The sequence below is a fragment of the Solanum verrucosum genome, unplaced genomic scaffold (genome assembly GCF_900185275.1).
Source record: "Solanum verrucosum unplaced genomic scaffold, falcon-dt-bn FXZP01000102.1, whole genome shotgun sequence".
Taxonomy (NCBI): Eukaryota; Viridiplantae; Streptophyta; class Magnoliopsida; order Solanales; family Solanaceae; genus Solanum; species Solanum verrucosum.
In genome coordinates this window covers 4,538,835-4,561,207 of record NW_026019930.1, presented here as the reverse complement: position 1 = coordinate 4,561,207, position 22,373 = coordinate 4,538,835, and the positions used below count along the sequence as shown (strand labels likewise).

General features: G+C 36.8%; 1 protein-coding gene across 1 annotated transcript; it reads right to left on the bottom strand.

Moving 5' to 3' along the window:
- Positions 1-15,755: 15,755 nt before the first annotated feature.
- Positions 15,756-22,015, bottom strand: LOC125830128 (uncharacterized). The gene is made up of 7 exons (XM_049509334.1): positions 20,708-22,015; positions 20,270-20,388; positions 17,662-18,279; positions 17,282-17,576; positions 16,304-16,469; positions 16,065-16,164; positions 15,756-15,923 (listed from the first exon to the last, which is right to left on the bottom strand). Exons 1-7 carry the CDS (start codon positions 21,869-21,871, stop codon positions 15,806-15,808), a joined length of 2,580 nt encoding a protein of 859 aa, XP_049365291.1. The 5' UTR covers positions 21,872-22,015; the 3' UTR covers positions 15,756-15,805.
- Between the last annotated feature and the right edge of the window lie 358 nt (positions 22,016-22,373).

Below are 22,373 nucleotides of genomic sequence, written 5' to 3'. Positions count from 1 at the left end.
ACAGTAAACACACATATACGGAATGCATAATTCAATTATTATTTAGGAGCAATATATAATTTCCCGATATCAATGACAGGTAGATATGAACGTAATAATCACGAGTGGTCCTCTCATGGAATCCACACCCAAATTGTTAATGTGTCGAAACTTGACACTCGATCCAATATACATGTGTCGGAATGTGACATCCGGTCCAATATATGTATCGGAATGTGACACCTGATCCAATATATGTGTCAGAACGTGACACCCGATCCAGTCAGCAAAACCGCAGCCACAATCACACCCATAATGAACAGTACTCATAGTCATACAATCAAGTAATAGGCTCATGGCATGTAATTTTTCACACATAATCATTTCATTAGATTTGATTCACATTCCCTATTCACATACATGAACGCATACAATGAAGCAATTAATCGACGTATATCACACAACAGGAAATCAAACCATCACCTACCTCGAAACCAAGCCTGAATACTCCTAAGACACTTGAGTCTTCCCCTTCTAGAGTCTTTCAGCTTATTCTTGGTCTAAAACAAGTAATTAATGCAAGGATCAATAAATAAGGCCTAATTTACCTAGATTATATTAAAATATCAACCCAAGGCCAAACCCATGATCCTAATGTTCAACTAGGACTTTTCCCACCATTAACTTCAGGCCGAAACCCTCCCCCAACAATAATTTACAAGGATTCTAAGTTCTAAAAATCGAAATACAAATTAGGGGAGTAATTAACTTACCTTTAGCGTGAGAATTTGTGGGAATCAAATAAGAAACTTCCCTGGGTTGTCCCTAAGCTCTTAAGAATGAAGTTTTGCAGAAAATAACATTTTTGAGGTTTTTTCCCGATTTAAGTCGCGACTGACCTTCCAGGGCGGGCCCCCCTGGCGGGATAAATTCTGCCCCAGGGTCTTGCACGAAGACTGAAACTCAGAATTTGAGTTCCAAGCTCACATTTCACAACACACCTTCAAACCTAGACTTTCTAAAACTACCATTTCACGCCCAGATAAGTTTTGGGAGATCTATTCGCCCGAATTTGATTCTGTAACTCGTGCAGGCTCCTTAACGTCTTGGCTATCCACTCATGTTATCAAACTCATAATTTTTCCCACATCCATTAAAGGATTGCCCTAGACCTCACCTGACGTAGATTTCGTCCAAGTCTAGCCTAGGCTAGAAATTTCCAAGTTACTACTCCGAAAATCCTATATTCCTTCCACATTGGCCTTTCCATAACGACGGGGACAAGTTGTTACATTATGTTTGAGGACGGACATAATTTTTAGTACTGGATAATGTAATGACATAGAAGGTTATTTTTGAAAATGTTCATAAAATTACCATTTTACCCCCTTTTGGAAAGTTGCTTTGAGTCATTTATATTTAGCCGGTGAAGGGTTTTTGAAAATTTTGAGCTACTCGTTTAGCTACAGTTAATTAATTAGTGGGTAAATTTTTAATAATTAATTTTAATAAGTGGTTAATGGGCCAAGCCCATAATTTATTTAATACCCTATACCACTTGGCCCATATGTTGAGATAAGTTAAAAAGGTTTAACAGTTTTTAAATTATAATTGAGGAGAAACAAAAAAATAAAATCACATCGCTTAACAAAAGCAGGCAATTGAGAGCCGAAACGAAAGTCATCACTTGTCGAAGCTTTCAGGTAATTGTTTAAAATTTGATGATTCCTTTTTAAATTATATTTGGTTAACTAGAAATGGTGATAATTTATCATATTGGAGGCAATAAAATACGCCATCCATTGGCAGTAATGGTATGACAACAATGGTAGAATTATCATGTTAGAGTATTAGCCTAAGATAGTTGAAAAATTGGGTGTATGCATAGATGCTACATTATTATTATTTTATTATTACTATCTGTTAGTGGTAACAAATTAGTTTTTAAATTGTTTAAGATCAAGTCTTCCCAATAGTGGGTATGTACTTTTGGTGGGTTAATGTATACAAGGTCATGGTGATGTAGTAATTATGGTTTGAGGTGTTTAGAGAGTTATAGAGTGAGGAAGTGGTGATTCTGCAATTTGTAGTTCCTAGTGAATGAACTGATGATTTTACAAATCGTATTCTTTGGTAATATTTAATTCTTTTCCGGATCCTCCTTATAACTATCACACTAAATTTAAGTTTTGATATATTGAGATAAATAATTAAATATTAGATGTATTATATTATATGAATACAATTATATTTATGATATTTGAAGGAATTAAGACCTAACCCTAGGATTGAAATTTGGAGAATATGAGAGTTGACATATTAATTGACATCAAGATTAAGAACTTGATTATAGATTTGAGTGAGTTTTTGAGTCTAGACTGGACACATAGTAATGGGTGTTGTTAGTTTTGAAATCTTATTGTGATTATTTATTTGAATAAATTGTATTGATTTGAAAGTACAATGAAAGGGGAAGACTCGAGTCCCGAAGTAGCTGCTCGATTGTTTGAGGCAAGTGGATTCTCAATCCTTGTTAAGTGTATAGAATCGTGTATTTCCTTGTGGTATATGTGTTATGGAGTAATGGGACTTGGTGATGTGTTGACTTTTCCATATTGAATCATTTTAATGATGAAAAAACGGTAATAAAAGGCAATGTGATTAATTATTGGTGTGTGATGTGTTGATAATGATTTGAAAGGCTTATTGATTCATTGTTGATGTTGTACCACGATTGTGTTGTTGTGAATTATGCATTGTTATGAAAATTGTCATCTCCACATTATTTGTGTGAACATGTCATTTGCATTGGTTCTGAAACATGGTTGTGACAAGTATTATGTGAATTGAGGAAAATTCAGAAATTAAAGAGGATGTACCATTTTGAGGGACGTGACGTCCGTCGCGATAAATATTATGATTCGACGGACGTGTCACACGCTGTGACAGATTTTATTATCGAGGGACGTGTAGCACGTTGCGGTGAATTTTATTATCGAAGGTCGTGTCGCATGCCGCGAGAGATGCATGGACAGATATGACACCCATGGGTCCCGGAGTGAGAGACAGCGGGTGTGTATGGTTAGGTCGGACATGCATCACTATACTTGATATTGCATTTCATTGCATTGTGCATCTTCATCATTTGTGAACTTACGGGTACTTTTCTATGAAATGTGTGACTAGTGACTTAATCTTGTGTGTTGTTAATCTGTAATTGTTGAAGTGAGCTGGTTGAACTAAGTGCTATGTAAATTGTGAACTATTAGGTTGGACTGATTTTGTCACACCCCGAGATTACACCTCGGACGTGGCTAGCAATCGAGAACCATTGTTGGCCCCAAGCGAACCCTTGGCCTCGCTTACCTACTCAGCGGAAGACTATATGCAATAACAAAGGAATTCAAATACTAAACAACTTAACTGCCTCAAACTAAACTCATAACGTTTTGAAAATAAACATTTAACTTAGCCAAAATGACAACTCAAATATGATCATAAGTCAATAACGAAATGATGACGAATAAACTAACATCTGACTAATTATCTATGAAGCCTCTAAAACAACTGAGATGGATGTCGGAACAGGCCCACGACATCCTAATGAACTATCTAATACTGAAAGTAAACAAAAGGGATCCTCCGAAATGCAAAGAGGCTCACCAACAGACTCTGAACTACTCACAAGATCAACGATGCGCTAGATGCCGATCCTAAATACCTGCGTCTGCATCATAATACGATGTAGGACAACTGGCATCAGTACATTGAATGTACGAGTATGCGAGTTGCTATGCTAAACACAACATAGGCTTGAAAAGAATCTGAAAGGAACTGAAGAACTTACCTGGCTCAACTCAACTCAACATAACTGAACTCATTTCAATATAAAGTAGTTTAAAACAAGTGCAATATAAAGAAAAGTTGTTTAAAACATGTTGTCAACTCTATGTGTATGCAAAGATACAAATAACTCTTAGATGTATGTAAAAATACAAATTAACTGATGTATATAAAAATACAAAGTACTGCTGTGGGAGTTTCTCTAACCGACAACCATCACATAAGAGCTATTGTGATGATACAGCGATCTCCCTCACGCTGCCAGCGCATCCTATACCCTACCAGGGATATATGACCTAAATTACTAAGTGGATCCACTAGTCTATGCGAAAATGATTCATCTAAAAAGTATGACCCTTTTCTACCCATGATGGCTACATTGTTTATGGAGACGTGAGTTATCTGAACTCAAGCTCGTCCCCATATCGGTGCTCAATACTACTCCCAAAATATGATAATAGCTCTTTATGTTTAAAACATACTTCCTTCTGTGATTTGAGATAATTGCTCAAAACTTAGCTCAAAGGCTATCTTGAAAATCAAAGTTTCCCCTCTTGCTTAATTATGAAAGCATTTACTCTTTTCTGAAAAACTAGCTCAAAGGCTCTTTGGAAATCAATGTTTTCCTTTCTTGTTTAAATGTGAAAACATTTTAAACCCTTTGGGAATACATAGTTCCCATATACTTTTGAAGAAATGAACTTCAAGCTTTACTCTTTACTCGTTACTCAACTCAAAACTTAAGTCTTAAAACAAAGTTAAAACGTTTGTAAAAGACTTTTAAAAAAAGAAACTTTATGAACTTCTCTTAACTTAACTCTTGACTTCTTGACTTGACTCCTAACTGATCCTTAAATTGAATTATGGATTCAAGGATCATGATTTGTGATAGGAAAGATCTCATGATGTTTAGAATAAATTTAGATAGCTAAACATGAGAAAAAGACCAAAAATAAATATATGAGGGTATCCACGACGTGGAGACATAATTAATTTTTAGTTTCGAAAATTACTTCTGCGGCAGAAGACTCTGTGACGCCTCCGCAACACGAAACAAAAATTCCCAAAACTAAGAACCAACCCCGCGACGCGCCACTAATGTCGGATTTTGTCCGACGACATCTCTTATTCATTTTTCGGCTCTAAACTTCGTGGGTTCTTTTACCCAACACTTAGAATCGATTAAATGTTCAAAGTACATCAGATTCTACTCAAAATCGAACCTAAAATCATAGATTAGGATCAAACAACTCCTCAATGAATTCAACGAAAAAAGAATCTAATGAAACTTCAACAAACCTATTCAAGAACTCAATTTCTAAGCTTTCAAGAACTTAAATTCGCTGAAATAAATCATGATTGCCGCATGGGTTGATTAACCCAACGCTATGTGATCTCACATACCTTGTAGGGATCACCACCGACGAAATCCACAAGCCACACTCGACGATCTTGACGAATCTTGAACGTTCTTCTTTTTTCTCCTCTTTTCTCTCCTTCTTTTCTCTTCTCTCAAAACCCTAACTTTTTTTTCCAAAAGTGTAAACTGAAAAAGTTCAGTTTGGACCCCTAAGTAATTACCAAAAATGAATTAAATAAATGGGTAAGGAAAAGACCAAACTACCCTTCAAAAATTCGGATTTGGACTTTCCTTAATCAGACAGCCCAACTTTTAAAGGGAATAATTTATTTATACGAACTCGGAATCGCGCAAACTTGGCGGCGTTGGAAAGATCATTCCAATAGCTTTTCAACCATATCTGGAAGTACACCTAACTTATCCTGAGCTACGATTTATGTCCGTTTGAAGTTGACCAAAAACTCATTTTTCCTAACCTAAACAAATTTCCAGATTTTCAATTCTTTCCAATAATGACTATTTCCCATTCTTAGCTTCTTCCTAGCTATTTCAAATTGCGAGATGTTACAATATCTCCCCCTTGGTCTGCATTTTCTCCGAACTCAAAGAAATGTGGATATCTTTTTTTCATATCTTCCTCAGCTTCCCAAGTAGTTTCTTTAACAAATTGGTTCTTCCAAAGAACTTTGATTGATGTTACCTCTTTTGTTCTCAACTTGCGAACTTGGCAATCTAGAATCTGAACATGAATCTCCTCATAAGACAAGCTATCATTGATACCAATATCTTCGGTTGGTATGATAAGTGAAGGATTTCCCATGCACTCCTCCAACATAGAGACATGGAATACCGGATGAACCGATGTTAACTCTTGTGGTAACTCCAATTCATAAGCTACCTTGCCAATCCTTTTGGAAATTCTGTAAGGACCAACATACTGGGGGCTAAGTTTCCCCTTCTTACCTAAACCTCATAACAACCTTCATGGGTGAAACTTTCAAGTACACCCAATCACACAATCCACCTTGATACCTCAAAACACTATCTCCCCTTTGTTCAAAAACCATCATTTTTTGCTTATGAACACTTGCCTTTAATTCAAGAAATAAAGGATCTTGGTCGTGCTTTCATTTTACTTCTGACACTAATGATGATTCAGTCTCATTCATTACCACCACTCCTCCTTCTGTGGAATCCATTAGTAGAACTCATAATCGTACAAATTTATGCACATATTTAGCTAACTCTTTCTTATCTTCCTCAACATGGGCGGTACTACCCATAGAAAACCTGCTTAAGGCATCAGCAACAACATTAGCCTTACATGGGTGGTAAAGAATACTCATGTCATAACCCTTGAGTAATTCTAGCCACCTCCTTTGTCTAAGATTAAGTTGTTTCTAACTAAACACATACTAAAGGCTCTTATGATCGGTGAACACAACCACATGCACACCATAAAGATAATGACGCCATATTTTCAAAGCAAATACTACGACAACCAACTCTAAGTCATGTGTTGGATAGTTCTTCTCATGAACTTTCAACTGTCTGGAGGCATAAGCTATAACTTTGTCATTATGCGTTAATACACAACCCAAGCCAACTCTAGATGCATCACAATACACCACAAAACCCTGAGTACCTTCCAATAAGGTCAAAACAGGGGCAATAGTTAACCTCTTTTTCAATTCCTGAAAGCTTTTCTCACAAGCTTCAAACCATTGAAACTCCACTGTCTTCTGAGTCAACTTGGTCAAAGGAGACGAAATAGACAAGAACCCTTCGACGAACCTTCTATAATAGTCAACCAACCCCAAGAAACTCCTAATATTCATTGGAGATGCGGGTCTAGGCTAGTTCTGCACTGCCTCTATCTTCTGAGTGTCAACTCAAATTCCATCACCGAAAACTATATGGCCTAAGAATGCCACAGACTAAAGCCAAAAATCACACCTAGAGAACTTGGCATACAACTTCCTATCTTTCAAAGTCTGAAGAACTATTCTGAGATGGCTAGCATGATTTTCTTCATTCCTTGAATAGATTAGTATGTCATCAATGAAGACTATAACAAACATATCTAAATAAGGTTTGAATACTCTATTCATAAGGTCCATGAACGCTGCTGGTGCATTAGTCAAACCGAACGACATGACCAGAAACTCATAATAACCTTAACGGGTCCTGAATGTTGTCTTTGGAATATCACATTCCCTTACTTTCAACTGCTCTTATAACTTTTCAACTCTATTGATGCCATTCTATATGGCGGAATAGATATAGGACGAGTATCTGGAAGAAGGTCTATACCGAAGTCTATTTCTCTCTCAGGTGGGAATCCGGGTAGATCGTTTGGAAAGACTTCTAGGAACTCTTTTACTACTGAAACTGACTGAACATGAGGTATCTCAACACTAGAATCATTAACTCAGACTAAGTGATAGACACACCCCTTAGAAACTAACTCAATTTCCTTAAGGTGAGGAATAAAACGACCCTTAGGCACTGTTGAACTGTTTTTCCACTCTAAGACTGCTCATTTGGAAACATGAAACTTTACAACTCGAGTTCTATAATCAATTGAGGCATAACATGCATGAAGTCAGCCCATACCTAAAATGACATCAAAATCTACCATGGTACTCTTGTGATTGATGGAAACGGAATAATCACGATAAACTTTTTCTGCTAGAATAGAATCACCAACAAGTGTAGAAACATTGAATGGTTCACTAAGTTGTTCAGGAATAACATCAAAATTCATAGCAACATAAGGAGTTACAAAAGGTAAACTCGCTCCTGGGTCTAGCAAAGCATAAACAGTAAAGTCAAAGACTTGCATCATACCAGTGACAATATCTGGTGAATCCTCTTGCTCTTGGCGACTATTGATAGCATACAAGCGGTATGTTCCTTCGCCAGTACCTGAAGTAGCTCCTCTAGGTGCAGTTGTGTCTGGTGAAGCAACTGAAGAAGATTGGGATTTATTACCCTCTTTACCATTACTCTGCCTGTTCTCAGGACACTCCCTCATAAAATGACCGTTCTAACCACACTTGAAACAACCAGTGGAGCTATCACGACAAATCCATGAGTGGTTCCTACCACACTTAGTACATGCAGGAGACTTACTACCCATTTGTGCAATACTGCCTTGAGAGTAGGCAGGTTTAGCTCTGAAACTCTGGGAATTCTGACTATTGTACTCACATTTATTCTTAGGTGCAGGTGCACTAGCAGATAATCAGGCAGGTCTCTTTTGTTGCTTGATCTCGTTCTCTGATGTCTTAGCCTTCTTATTCTTAAACTCTTCTCTATCCTTCAGGTTATTCTCCTCAACTTGTTGTACATGGATCATAAGCCGTGCTAGGTCCATATCCCCTATCAGCATAGTTGTCTTGTCTTTCTTGCTTGACTGACGAGATAACCCAGCAACAAATAAACTCATCATGCTCTTCATGTCAGCAATCATCTCCGAAGCATAGTGGGAAAGTTGTGTGAACTTCAGACTGTACTCTTGAGCACTCATAGACTCTGAATTAAGGGTGAGAAACTCTTCTATATTTGCCTCTCGCAACTCACGGGGAAAGAAATGCCCCATGAGAGCACTCTCAAACACAGCCCAACTCACTATTGGTGCATCCTCAGCCCTATTCTTTTTCCATTCGTCGAACCAGATTCTAGCGACATCCTTCATTTGGTATGCAGCTAGTTCCACGCTCTCCGCATCAGCAATATGCATCACATCAAATACCTTTTTCAGCTCCTCAATGAAGTTCTCAGGATCCTCAGTGACACTTGAACCTGTGGAGCTTGGTGGTTCATCCTTAAAAGCTCACGAATCCTTGAAGTATCAGCCACTTCCTGTCAATTATCTCTCTATCCAACTTGATAGGTCGCAACTTGACTTAACATCCGGATAGCTTCACGGAATTCAACCTTGGTGACCTCCCCTTGTGGTTGCACTTCTAATGCATTATGTACCCCTTGTTCCTCAATATTTCTCCTAGCAGGACGACCTCTGACTGCTCTTCGTGGAGGCATGATTATCTGGAAACACGCACAAGCACGAATTAAAGGCAAACTTTTTAGAAATCAAACTCTAATGCACGAAATGAGTGTGAAAGAAGTGAGAAATTTTCTGAAATGTTATAACCTCATAATTAGAGATGTGGCGCGCTTCACACCGATAAATAGGACTCTATAGACACGGCTTCATAGACTCCCTAGTACTCTTAAACTCTGTGCTCTGATACCAAGTTTGTCACTCCCCAAGCGTACACCCGGACGTGGCTAGCACTCGAGAACCATTGTTGGCCCCAAGCGAACCCTTGGCCTCGCTAACTTACTCAGCGGAAAACTATATGCAATAACAAAGGAATTCAAATGCTAAACAGCTTAAATGTCTCAAACTGAACTCATAATGTTTTGAAAATAAACATTTAACTAGCCAAAATGACAACTCAAATATGATCATAAGTCAATAACGAAATGATGATGAATGAACTAACATCTGACTATTTATCTATAAAGCCACTAAAACAACTGAGATGGATGTCGAAACAGGCTCACGACATCCTAATGAACTATCTAATACTGAAAGTAAACAAAAGGGATCCTCCAGAATGCAAAGAGGCTCACCAACAGACTCTGAACTGCTCATTGGATCAACAATGCACTGGATTCCGATCCTAATTACTTGCATATGCATCATAATACGATGCAGGCCAACTGGCATCAGTACATTGAATGTACGAGTATGTGAGTTGCTATGCTAAACACAACATAGGCTTGAAAAGAATCTTAAAGGAACTGAAAAACTTACCTGGCTCAACTCAACTCAACATAATTGAATGCATTTCAATATAAAGTAGTTTAAAACAAGTGCAATATAAAGAAAAGTTGTTTAAAACATGTTGTCAACTCTGTGTATATGCAAAGATACAAATAACTCTGAGATGTATGTAAAAATACAAATAAACTGATGTATATAAAAATACAAAGTACTGTTGTGGGAGTTTCTCTAATCGACAACCATCACATAAGAGCTATTGTGATGATACAGCGATCTTCGTCACGCTGCTAGCGCATCCTATACCCTACCAAGGGTATAGGACCTAAATTACTAAGTGGATCCACTAGTCTATGCGAAAAGGATTCATCTAAAAAGTATGACCCTTTTCTACCCATGATGGCTACATGGTTTATGGAGACATGAGTTATCTGAACTCAAGCTCGTCCCCATATCGGTGCTCAATACTACTCCCAAAATATGATACTAGTTCTTTATGTTTAAAACATACTTCTTTCTGTGATTTGAGATAATTGATCAAAACTTAGCTCAAAGGCTATCTTTTTAATCAAAGTTTTCCCTCTTGCTTAATTATGAAAGCATTTACTCTTTTCTAAAAAACTAGCTCAAAGGCTCTTTTGGAAATCAAGGTTTTTCTTTCTTGTTTAAATGTGACAACATTTTAAACCCTTTGGGAATACATAGTCCCCATATACCTTTGAAGAAATGAACTTCAAGCTTTACTCTTTACTCGTTACTCAACTCAAAACTTAAGTCTTAAAACAAAGTTAAAACGTTTGTAAAAGACTTTTAAAAAAAGAAACTTTATGAACTTATCTTAACTTAACTCTTGCCTTCTTGACTTCTCTTGACTTGACTCCTAAATGATCCTTAAATCAAATTATGGATTCAAGGATCGTGATTTGTGATGGGAAAGATCTCATAATGTTTAGGAATGAATTTAGATAGCTAAACATGGGAAAAGGACCAAAAATCAATATCTGAGGGTGGGTCCACGACGCGGAGACATATTTAATTTTTAGTTTCGAAAATGACTTATGAGGCAGAAGATTGTGACGGCTCCGCGACGTGAAACGAAAATTCCCAAAACTGGGAACCAGCTCCGCGATGTGCCACTGATGTCGGATTTCGTCCGACGAAATCTCTTCTTCGTTTTTCGGCTCTAAACTCCGTTGGTTCTTTTACCCAACACTTATAATCGATTAAATGTTCAAAGTACATCAGATTCTACTCAAAATCAAACCTAAAATCATAGATTATGATCAAACAACTCCTCAATGAATTCAACGAAACAAGAATCTAATGAAACTTCAACAAACCCATTCAAGAGGTCAATTTCTAAGCTTTCAAGAACTTAAATTCGCTGAAATAAAATATGATTGGCGCGTGGGCTAATTAACCCAACGCTATGTGATCTCACATACCTTGTAGGGATCACCCCCGACGAAATCCACAAGCAAAACTCGACGATCTTGACGAATCTTGAACGTTCTTCTCCTTTCTCCTCTTCTTTTCTCTTCTCTCAAAACCTTAACTTTTTTTTCCAAAAGAGTAAATTGACTAAGTTCAGTTTAAACCCCTAAGTAATTACCAAAAACGAATTAAAATAAAAGGGTAAGGAAAAGACCAAACTACCCTTCAAAAATTTGGATTTGGACTTTCCCTAATCCAACGGCCCAACTTCCAAAGGGCATTACTTACTCATAAGAACTCGAAATCGCACAAACTCGGTTGCGTAAACTCGGCGGCATTGGAAAGATCATTCCAAGTGCTTTCCAACCATCTCTGGAAGTACATTTAACTCATCTTGAGCTAGAAGTTATGGCTGTTTGAAGTTGACCAAACACTCAATTTTCCTAGCCTAAACAAATTTCCAGATTTTCAATTCTTTCCAAAAATGACTATTTCCAATTCTTAGCTTCTTCCTAGCTATTTCAAATTGCGAGATGTTACAGGTTTTTATGCTGGTTTTAGTTATGGAGGTTCGGTTTGGGTGTAAGGAGTACTTGTATTCTATTCCCTTAGCTTGTGTTTAGAAGTTTACTTGTTGAGTACTGTGTGGTTTGGTACTCACCCATTGCTTCTACATTTTTGTAGGTTATGAGCCTGGATCTTCGTAACACTTTCTATTCTCTTCTTTTCTGAGGCTTTCTATGGAGATTTGTGAGGTAGTTATTTGTCATCTCAGCGGACCTTATTACTCTTATTTATGATCTTGTTTTACTTTAGTGACAACATCATTTGAGACTTGTGTTTTTCTTTCAAATCATTGTAATACATTAGAGGCTTGTGCACGTGACAACCAGGTTTTGGGGATTTAGTTAAGTTGACTTGGTATCTGTATTATTACTTGTTATTAAACTTTCAATTATAGCTTATTTCCGCACTTTATCGTATTAGTTGGGTATTAGGCTAAGTTGTCTTGGTGGGATAAGACGAGTGTCATCACGTCCATTTTTGGGTCGTGACAATTTTGACCAAGATAGAAAAACTAAGTAATTAATTCATGTTCATTGATTAAAAGCTTTCAAGATAATACTAAATAAGGGTACAATGTCAAAAAATGAGGGGTACAATAGTAAACTTGTCTAGTTTCTTAAAGGGCGTGAAACCTAAAATGATGACAATTAAATAGGAACTGAGGGAGTATTAACTTTGCAAGTAGTACAATTTATCTCCTAGAAAATATCAAACTTCATTAAGGGTTTGTTTGGAAAGCCACCCTGGTAATTGGATTTGATGTAAATTGGGTGTAGTTACATTGTCTAGCCTGTTTGGTTGGCTGGGTAATTACTTGGTCAGCATTCAGCAGGTAATTGGGTGTAATTGATAGGGGATAATTATACTCTCCAATTTCCAGGGAGGGACTATGAATTGCTAGTAATTACATGGTATAATTACAAGCTGATTACTCTTTTATTTCTTCTTTTTATTTCTATTTTTATTTTTTTGTTTTAATTTATTTTTTATTTCTATTATTTTAAATTACTCCCTCCGTCCCATTTTATGTGGCAACATTTGACCGGGCATGAAGTTTAAGAAATAAATGAAGACTTTGAAATGTTTACCAAATTACCCTTTAAAAAGTAGACTCACTTTTCTCTCTCCTCATAAATGTATTGGAGTATTATCTTTAAGATTAAGTGAGACCAACAAGGGTAAAAGAAGAATTGTACCTTTAAATACTTACCATATAAGGAAATGTGACATTCTTTTTGGGACTGACCAAAAAGGAAATGGTGACACATAAAATGGGACGGAGGGAGTATTTTTTATTGTTATTATTCTAAAATTTTCTAAAAGTTTATTTTTTTTTATTTTTTTATATTTCATTTTCTTCTCATTCTCAACCTTTACTTCATGTGATTCCATGCAATTTTTCGTATTATCTTTTTTTATGCTATGCATTTTCTTTACTGACATAATTTTGATAGTATTCTAATTTTTAAATTAAAGTAAAATTTATTGTTGAGTAAGGTAATAGACTTACGTTTTCCTTTTCTCTTAAATCATATTTATGTATGTTAAGTTGAAATTTGACATAAGACTAATTTGTATTGAATTTAGAACTTATGTTATATTTTCAGTTTCATTTGTTTTAGTAGTATTGACTTGAGACTTCACTTCACAAGTCAGTTGTTTTTTAGTTAGACTTGATAGATTATCTTTTTGCCAATTATTTTAATAATTTATGACATTTTACTTAGAATATTAATCTTTTTGTCAAACATGCATTTCATGATGTTCATAGAAATCTTGTACTTTAAGTTTTTATGATTAATTCAATTGAATATGCTAATTTGAGAAATATAAAGTAATTATTTTCTCATAATATTAGTTAAGAACATAGATTATTAATTAATATTTTCAAAAATAATATGTATCTTAAGTATTTAATTTAATATCATTTATAAAGTTTCTTATTCGTCTAATATAAATTTTAAATAATTAACTTTTATTTTTAAAATTTAATATAACTTTATGATTATATTTGTGCAACCAAACAGTACATGTATAATTACAATGTAATTGCATTGTGGTAAACAAACAGGTCAGCATAATTACCATGCTATGTAATTACTAGGCTGGTAATTACTACCCTAGTAATTACGTCAATTCTAATTACCATGTGACTTTCCAAACAGACTCTAAAAGAAAGGGCAAATATAGGAAATATTTCAAACATTCATCTTGAACCTTGAACAATTTAATTATTTTGAACAATAAAAAAGTCCCAAAAATTTAGTTAATATGGAATAGAGGGAGTATGGCGGAAAATGTTCTCCACCGCAAATAATTTTCTAGAAAGATTATTTTGGAAGATAAGTGGGTTTCTTACTTGTTTTTTATTGTTTGATAATTAAGCAAGAAAATATTATTTCATAAGCATTTATATATTTTCTAGCAAAACACTATGAAAGCGAAATGGAATGGATAGTGGAGATTCGTGGGTGCGAGAGGTGGGAGAATCAAAGGGTGGGGACATTTAGGGAGGAAATAATAAATTTGAAATATCACTTATACAACTTATTTTTCATATTTTCATTAGGAAGGTCATTTTCTTTATTTTTAAGAAACTTATTTTTTGTTGAGAAATTATTTTGATCAACCAAATATGAAAAAAAAAATAGAAAATATTTTCCTCCTTACTAAACTCAGCCTTCTGAAACCTTTTCCTTAGTTGACTAGATTTTCGAGTAATTAAAAAAAGCAGGAAACATTAATACAATTAAAAAGTAGAGTACTAGAAGAAAAAACATAGTTGAAGAAGATCAGCAACCAAACGCCATTGCGTTGCACACCTTTTTCGAGGGGTCATTGTGGAATCATTATTTTTAGGTATTTCAGTGAAGGTGGCAGGCACTAAACAACAATCATTCCCTTAAACACCACTTAATTTTTCTTTATTCCTTTGACTAGTAAACGTGAACTTCACTCATCAATTCTAGGTATTTGAATCAAATATTTATAGTATTATTATTCGTGATGATGACCACCTATCACTCCATCCATGACAAGCCAATCAATCAAACACTTCACATTATTCACTTATACATCCTCAAAAACGATATGATACTTTCAATTATTTTGCCTTGTAAAATTCACCAATATGATACTTTACTCAAAATTTATGATGATTTCATGTATGATAAAGCCGGACTAGTGTCGATTGGGCAGACAAACGTTGAATCTATTCATATGTGAAACGCCCTGCTTCAACATTTCAAAACAAGTTGATATCATTTGGACAATAAGTTACTGGACAAAACTAGATGGTAGATATGCCTAGTATTTAAAATATAACTGCAAATCCAAATTTTAGAGATGATATATCAAACTTGTGAATAGTCATCATGAACCTCCCCCAAAGTCATTTTCTTCTTCTTTTTTTCCCCTGCAAAGAGCAGCAGTATAGTGAACACTACACTCTATGTTTGATAATGTGGTCATTTCATCCTTTCTGCCACAAACCAATACTTTATCTTCACGTAGTTATAACGACGCAAATGATAACTAGAATAAAAGAGAACAAAACAAGTCAAACAAAAGAACTAAAGAAATGGGTGCTTCTTGCTTAACAAAAAGAAGGAAAAAAATTAACCTTTCATTTACAAGTGGATGATGCAACAGAAGTGCATCGTGGCAGTTGCTTTCCAATTATACAGAGCGTAGCATACCACATAATCAGAAGAATGGAGGCAAATAAACACTCTACAGGTAAGAATCTAAGAAGCTCGGTAGAGGGAGCATCTCCATACCTTACCAACTTTTAACTTAGATTTTCTTGAACTTCCTGTCCTTTCTATTTACAATATTGAGTAAGCTCGGATCACCTCAACAATTGGTGCCCTGCACAATGGACACTTCCCTCCACCTCGAACCAATTCATTTGCGCATTTGTAGCAAGTGCACATGTGCCCACATCTGCCGAAATACAAAGAAAGCATTAACTATCAAAAGATCTTGAACAGAACATTGTTACATTATTTGTTGATAGGACGCATTCCTTGTACATTTTGAAGTAGTTGCTGCAAGGTATATGAAACTGCATAACAAAAACTTTACCTGTACAACAAGGCATCAATGTGAATATCACAACAAACACAGCAAGTACCCTTTTTCACGTGGCCCCATTTAGATCCATCGGCTGAAGTCTCAGCAACTCCTGTGAGAAATTTGCAGGGCCAAACTCAATTAAGAAGAAATCAAATGATGTTGAAGAGAAACAGATAGATGGATTAGAGGAGGTACGGCAACCATCAGAGCTTCAATGTTTTATTGTATGTCAAATATGAGAGACAGACCTTGTCCATCAGCAGATCTATTCAAAGCAGCTGAAACTTCCTGTCTGACTGAACGTTGCAACTCCAGTTGCATATCCATGCAGGCCTCCAACATCTTTTGCATGTGATTCACACCTTGCTGCAGTTTTGCCATGTCCGTTCTAAGATCATTCATCATCTCCCACTCCTGCTCAGAATAGAAAGTACTCAGGTAATGCTTTGGTTGGAGAAATGGAGAAGCTAATCTCCACATAAAATTGTTCATTGTTTACACAATATTAGGTTTCATCCATGTAACTAAAACCCACATAAGTTATGTAGAATCTAAGTATTATTCTATGCGGGGATAAGCAGTACATGGATTAAAAAGTTATTAAATGAAAAAAATACCATATTATATTTTGTTGGAAAAAATTAGCACATATTTCAAACATACGTTTAATATTTTTTAGTACAACATATCAAGCACCAAATAACAAATAATCCCTACATTACAATCCTTACATTTTTAATCCCTGCGTTACTAATCTGTGTATTACAGTCCTAATCCCTGCATGACTTGCTTCTAAACCAAATGACCCCTCAATTCACGATAAAGCAGCATAATCATACTGACATCATTAACAGAATATATAAACACCATGGACGTGAATCTACTATAGATACTGGTATGAACAGAATATTATGCTGCTCAAATTGAAGACAAATATGTACCAAGTTAGATGTTTTTCTTAGCAGCATGGAAAGAGTGCAATATTCTTAGTTGTGAGTCCGTGAAAGCTTAGAAGAGGGAAGAAAATAGAAAAGATTCACAATCATCTCATTCCTGTAAGGGATGCCCCTATATAAAGGCAACAAATTTTTTGGATATTTCCATCATTGGTTTATTAGAGAAGTGTTCTTCATTAAGTAGATGCATTAGTCACAAGGTATCACTATCAGATGGAAAAATAATCAGGCCATTTAACAATAGCTTCTAGGAAGGGGTGGTAAGCTTACAAGTTCAGAACGATGCACAGTGTGATGTGGCCAACTGGATTGGTGCAAATCCTGATGCCAAAGTGGTTGTGGAGGAGGTACAGGAGGAGATGGTTGCACATGTGAAGGCCTGCTAATTCCTTCCGGTTGGGCAACATTCTGGTTGTCCGGACCCCTTTCAGTTGAAGTTGGAATAGGCAAGTTCCTGTGCAAATCCCAGTCAATTGGAGCACTGCCTTGCCTTTCTACATATGACTGAATTAAATGATCTAAACTTTCACGGAAGTCACTGTGAAGAAGATTGGAAACACTCCTCCTACCAGACAAAGAATCTCAACAGATAAATGACAAGAATACCTCAGACCCATAGATGGAAAAACAGAATGACACGTGAATTTTACCTGCTAAGAAGCTCCCTGAGTTCCATACTATACACATTATCATCATCGGGCGGATGGAATCTACTAATTCTTCTATATGGGACAGGACGCCGCATTCTAGGAGGATCAGAAGGCCCTTCTGACCGATTCTCCACAGCTTCTCGTGACCCATCCTCATGCCAAACCTCAATATTTTCTGGTAAACGATGCTCATCTCTATTCATGTCACCTGTTGTTTCAGGGGGCCAAACAATTGGTTGATTTTGTGGCCAGTTCCCACTTGTATTCTCCATAGTTCCATTACTCTGTTCATTAGAAGTTGCATCCCGCTGATTTGCTCCATCAGCTTCAACAATGGGTTCCACTTGACCCCTTCCTTGGTTAGGAGACACTAGCCAGTTTGTAGCCTGACTAGTTGTACTGGAATCAAAACTCTCTCTGTGATCAGGTAACTGATGAGTAATATGCTCCTGCTCCCTAGACTGCAGCTGCTCAAGATTTTCATTTTGTACCTCCTGTAAAGGATTTGCATGAGTCTGGTTACTTCTCAAACCACCGTTGCCACTGTTAGATGAAGATTCAGAATGGCTGCTCACTTGACCACGTACAATGTTTTCTAATCTGGAGCGAAATCCTTGCCTGGTTGAAATAAAAGGGTCACGAACCCATGCATCAACATGATAAAATAATCATTTTGCTATAAATGCAGATTTTCTCTTTCACAAGGAAGAGTACAAAAAGTGAGAACCAGACCAAAGTATGAAAGGAAGTGCAAATCACTTAGGTAGCCCATCTCATGCAAGAGATATCATGAAGCACAAAACACAAAGCAGAAAATCTTTCCACAGATTGAGGCTTCATAATGAAACAGAAAATGGAAAATGTGGGTTCTTTGCCAAGTGCTTCTAGAAATTCCAAAAAGGAGAGTTACCCACTAAGCGAGCCTTTTCTAAGATATGTGCAATCAAATGATTACTAAACAATGTTGCAAGCATCACATAAGAAAGAACAAAATACATTGTGACATGCAAACTAAGATCTATTTAACATTAACATCAAGCTAAAGGTGGTATGGTAGAAGCTACTTAATCCTCTCGTTCATTTTCTTTTCACATAAGTTCCTCATTCAATTACCTCAACTCACTCTTAGCCACAGTTAACATGCTGTAATTTCATATCAATTCGCCTGAGATCCAAATGGGTGAAAGACCACCATGATCTTGATTGATTTATACAGTAATGCAATAGAACAGTCTTGTCAAAGGTGAAAAGCTTAAAAAAGCGCTCCAGGTTTATTAGGGCTTTAAGTGCAAAGCGCAATTAACATGTAGGCTTTAGTAAAAAAAGGTGCAATGAAGAAAAAAGTTATGAATATAAATGTAATGCAAGAAAGAAGTAACAAATTCATTTAAAATGTCGTCCTTAATGATTAATATATCTCTTTTTCTGATTATATTTATTGTTTAGTGCTGCTTTAGTGCTTTTTTCAAGATAGAACTCATGGGCAATGAGACACACACCTTAGTGCATTACCTACACTGAAGTGCAGCTTAACTGAGGCGAAGCGCCCTCCCTAAGCATTTCTGAGCTGCAGGGGTTAATCGCTACTTTTACAGTCAATTATAGACAGAAGAGAAAGAGAATTTGAGAAAATACACCGCAAAAAGAAAAGGAGAAAAGAACTGAAAGGTGAAGGGCGACCATTTCACCTGCAGCTTTTTAGGGGAAACAACCAAACTAATCCTTAGACACACATAACAACCTTACTTGAACATCTATAGACTGGTACTAATATATCTTTGAGTTCTAAGTGATCATAAACGCAATACTTCAATGACATTGGTCAGGCAATAAAATTTAAAAGAGCCAAATAACGCCAACTTGAGTTGAGATGAGAATAGTAAGATCACCATTCATTTCCCAAATACTCCACCTTAGATAAAAGAAGCATATGTCTAGCAATTCCTCTTTTTCCCTTTAATACATAAGTTCTACCCCCTCCAAAACTAAATTAGGTGCAATCTTGATTTGCTGGTAGAAGATAAGTCACATTTAACTTGTACAAAATTAAGGTTAAAGCAAGTACTCTACTTTCTATCCATAACTAATGCATGCTACCCATTTTCCTCACCCCAACCCCGGAAACAATGCATTTGCTACTAAAGAATCTGCTGGGTACATTCCCACTTTCCCAGATATTTTTGGCAACTGTAACTGAATCATTTTAGTATTGCTGATTAGCAAGATAATCAGCAGTTAAGAATAAAGTAGCACTGCAATCAAAGTTGGACTCTAGGAATAATTGATCTTGGGCGTGGGCCTCAACAAACTGGACAAAGGAACCTAGTTGGATAATGCTGGAACCTCAACAACAAGGTACCATGCTATGATCACACTGGGTAGTATCCATAACTCCTCTACAAACAACCATTATAAAAAAGTGAATTATTCTGACAGCTGCAGAAAGAAATTGGACTAGGTATTACTGCTCTACAACAAAACTGAAAGGGTAGACCACATGGAAATAAACATTTAATAACTTATTACATAAGGCAAGCTTCAACAGGTGATTAAAAGTCAATTATTGAGACAAATCCTGCTGCAAAACACAATTGACCAGGCCATATACCTGAGCCCAGAGACAGTGTGGCGTTGCCTAAGATGAATTAGTTCGCTTGCTGCCATTGAAGGTGGTCTCTCTTCCTCAGCAGGCCCTTCATTTCGCAAGAACCTTCCTCTGAGTAGTGACTGTAAGAGGGTATAAAATAAGATGCCTAAGCAAGAAAGAAACAACTCTAGAAGAGATTAGCTAACAGCTCAAAGACACCTCCAATAACAACTCAAAAAGGCCAGTTACATCTACCTCTCCGAGGAACAAAGTAAAAACAAGCACAGTTCAAGATAGTAAACATCTCCTGTTAATTCAATTTTCAGCTTCAAAATGTCAAACTTCACAATTTAGCAAATGATATAAACATAAGCCCACGTGACAATTGAATCATGACTTCTATTGAGGCTCCTATAAGAAAAATAGGACAGGGAAACTGGATGAAGAATAACAACTAACCTGAATCCTACTGCGGTGGGCAAAATCAGAAACCGCACGATGCTCTAAGAGACCTTGAAGTTCCCTCTGTCTTTCCCCTTCAATTCTCACAAGCAAATCCAGTAAAGCCTGCCTCCCACGCAACCTCAGCATGTCTCTATGTACATGCTCTGGCTGGCCTTCCTCATGCTCAACAACAGACTCATCACGAATACGATCAGCTTGAGCACTAAGCCCATTGGACTGTTCTTCCCTTCTGCCACCACGAGCTCCTCTTTGTTGACTAGTCATTTGGACCCATTCCCTCACAATTCTCACCCTTTCACGCTCTGTCTCCCCCAGCCATTCACTTCTTGGGACACCATTCCTCTGAGAGACATTAGGTGAATGGTCACTGATCCCACTCTCCATCCATCCACGAACAATTTGTCTCACCCTCTCCCTCTCAACCTCCCCTAGATCAGGAGACTGTTCACGGCTGGAGTTTCCATTCTCGCTGTTCTCAATCTGTGGTCCAATCACATCATGAGACCAAGTACCATACTCATTCTCACTCTCATTAGCATCCACCAAAGTATCATGGTTCTCAGTCTCCCGGCTTTCTGAAATACTAGTACTAGAAATATTGGTGTTAGAGTCCACAGTCCTCTGGTGAGTCAGTCTTTCCCTTACCCTCTCTCGGGGATGATTCAATATATGCTCATCCTCCAACTCCCTCCACATTTGCAAGATAGTCGAGGACCTACTGCTTGTCCTCTCGGCATCACGCCTTGAAGTAGGAGATTGTGATTCTCTCAAGAATGAAGAATCAAGTGTCGACACAGTGTGCAAACCGGCAAGTGCCATCAACTCGGACTCACGATTCTTCCTCTCGATAGTAGTAATCATATGTTCTGCCTGTCTAGCAGCCCACCTACTCAAAATCTGTGAACGCCTCCGCCTAGCAGCAGAAGACTCAGCCAGATTATCATCGCCTTCAATTAGGGAAGTAGTCCTCCTTCTTCTTCTTCTCACAAGACCATCGCTGTCATCGTCCTCATCTTCAGTGTTTCGTGCTGAACTAGATGAAGCAAATGACATACACTCGTCCAAGTCCCCGCACATTAACTCCTCCCATCCCCTCTCAAATTCAGAGTGGGCATCATCCCCTGTGCTATCAGGCTTCTGTTGCAAAACATGTGTCATCTTCAAACCCCACTACCCCCAACCTAAAACTCCTAACACATCACACCAGCATGAAATTATCCTAATCAAAACCCACCTAAACACAGAACACACCATATTTCCCCACCAAAATCAGGCAATTCAATTTATTAAGAAGTAACCTTAAACCTAATTTCCAACCAAATTTCGTAAAATCCATAGATGAACTATGGCAAGTTGGATACATATCACAATCACCTGATCAGATTAGAGAAAAGTCAGACAAATTCCAAATTTTATGAATGCAATGAAATGTCAAACACAATTCCATTAAATATGCATTGAGATCTAAGAGTAGACAACTGAAAAGTCATGAAAAAGAAGAACTTACCAGTGAAGGTTCTTGCTTGTGGCTGAAGAGTGTATAAGAATAAATAAATCCACCATTGAATAGAAAACATAAGCTTTTATCAGTACAGAAGACTACAGTAGTATATATATAAAATATACTCCTCTCTCCCTAATTACAAGGGAGTATAATATA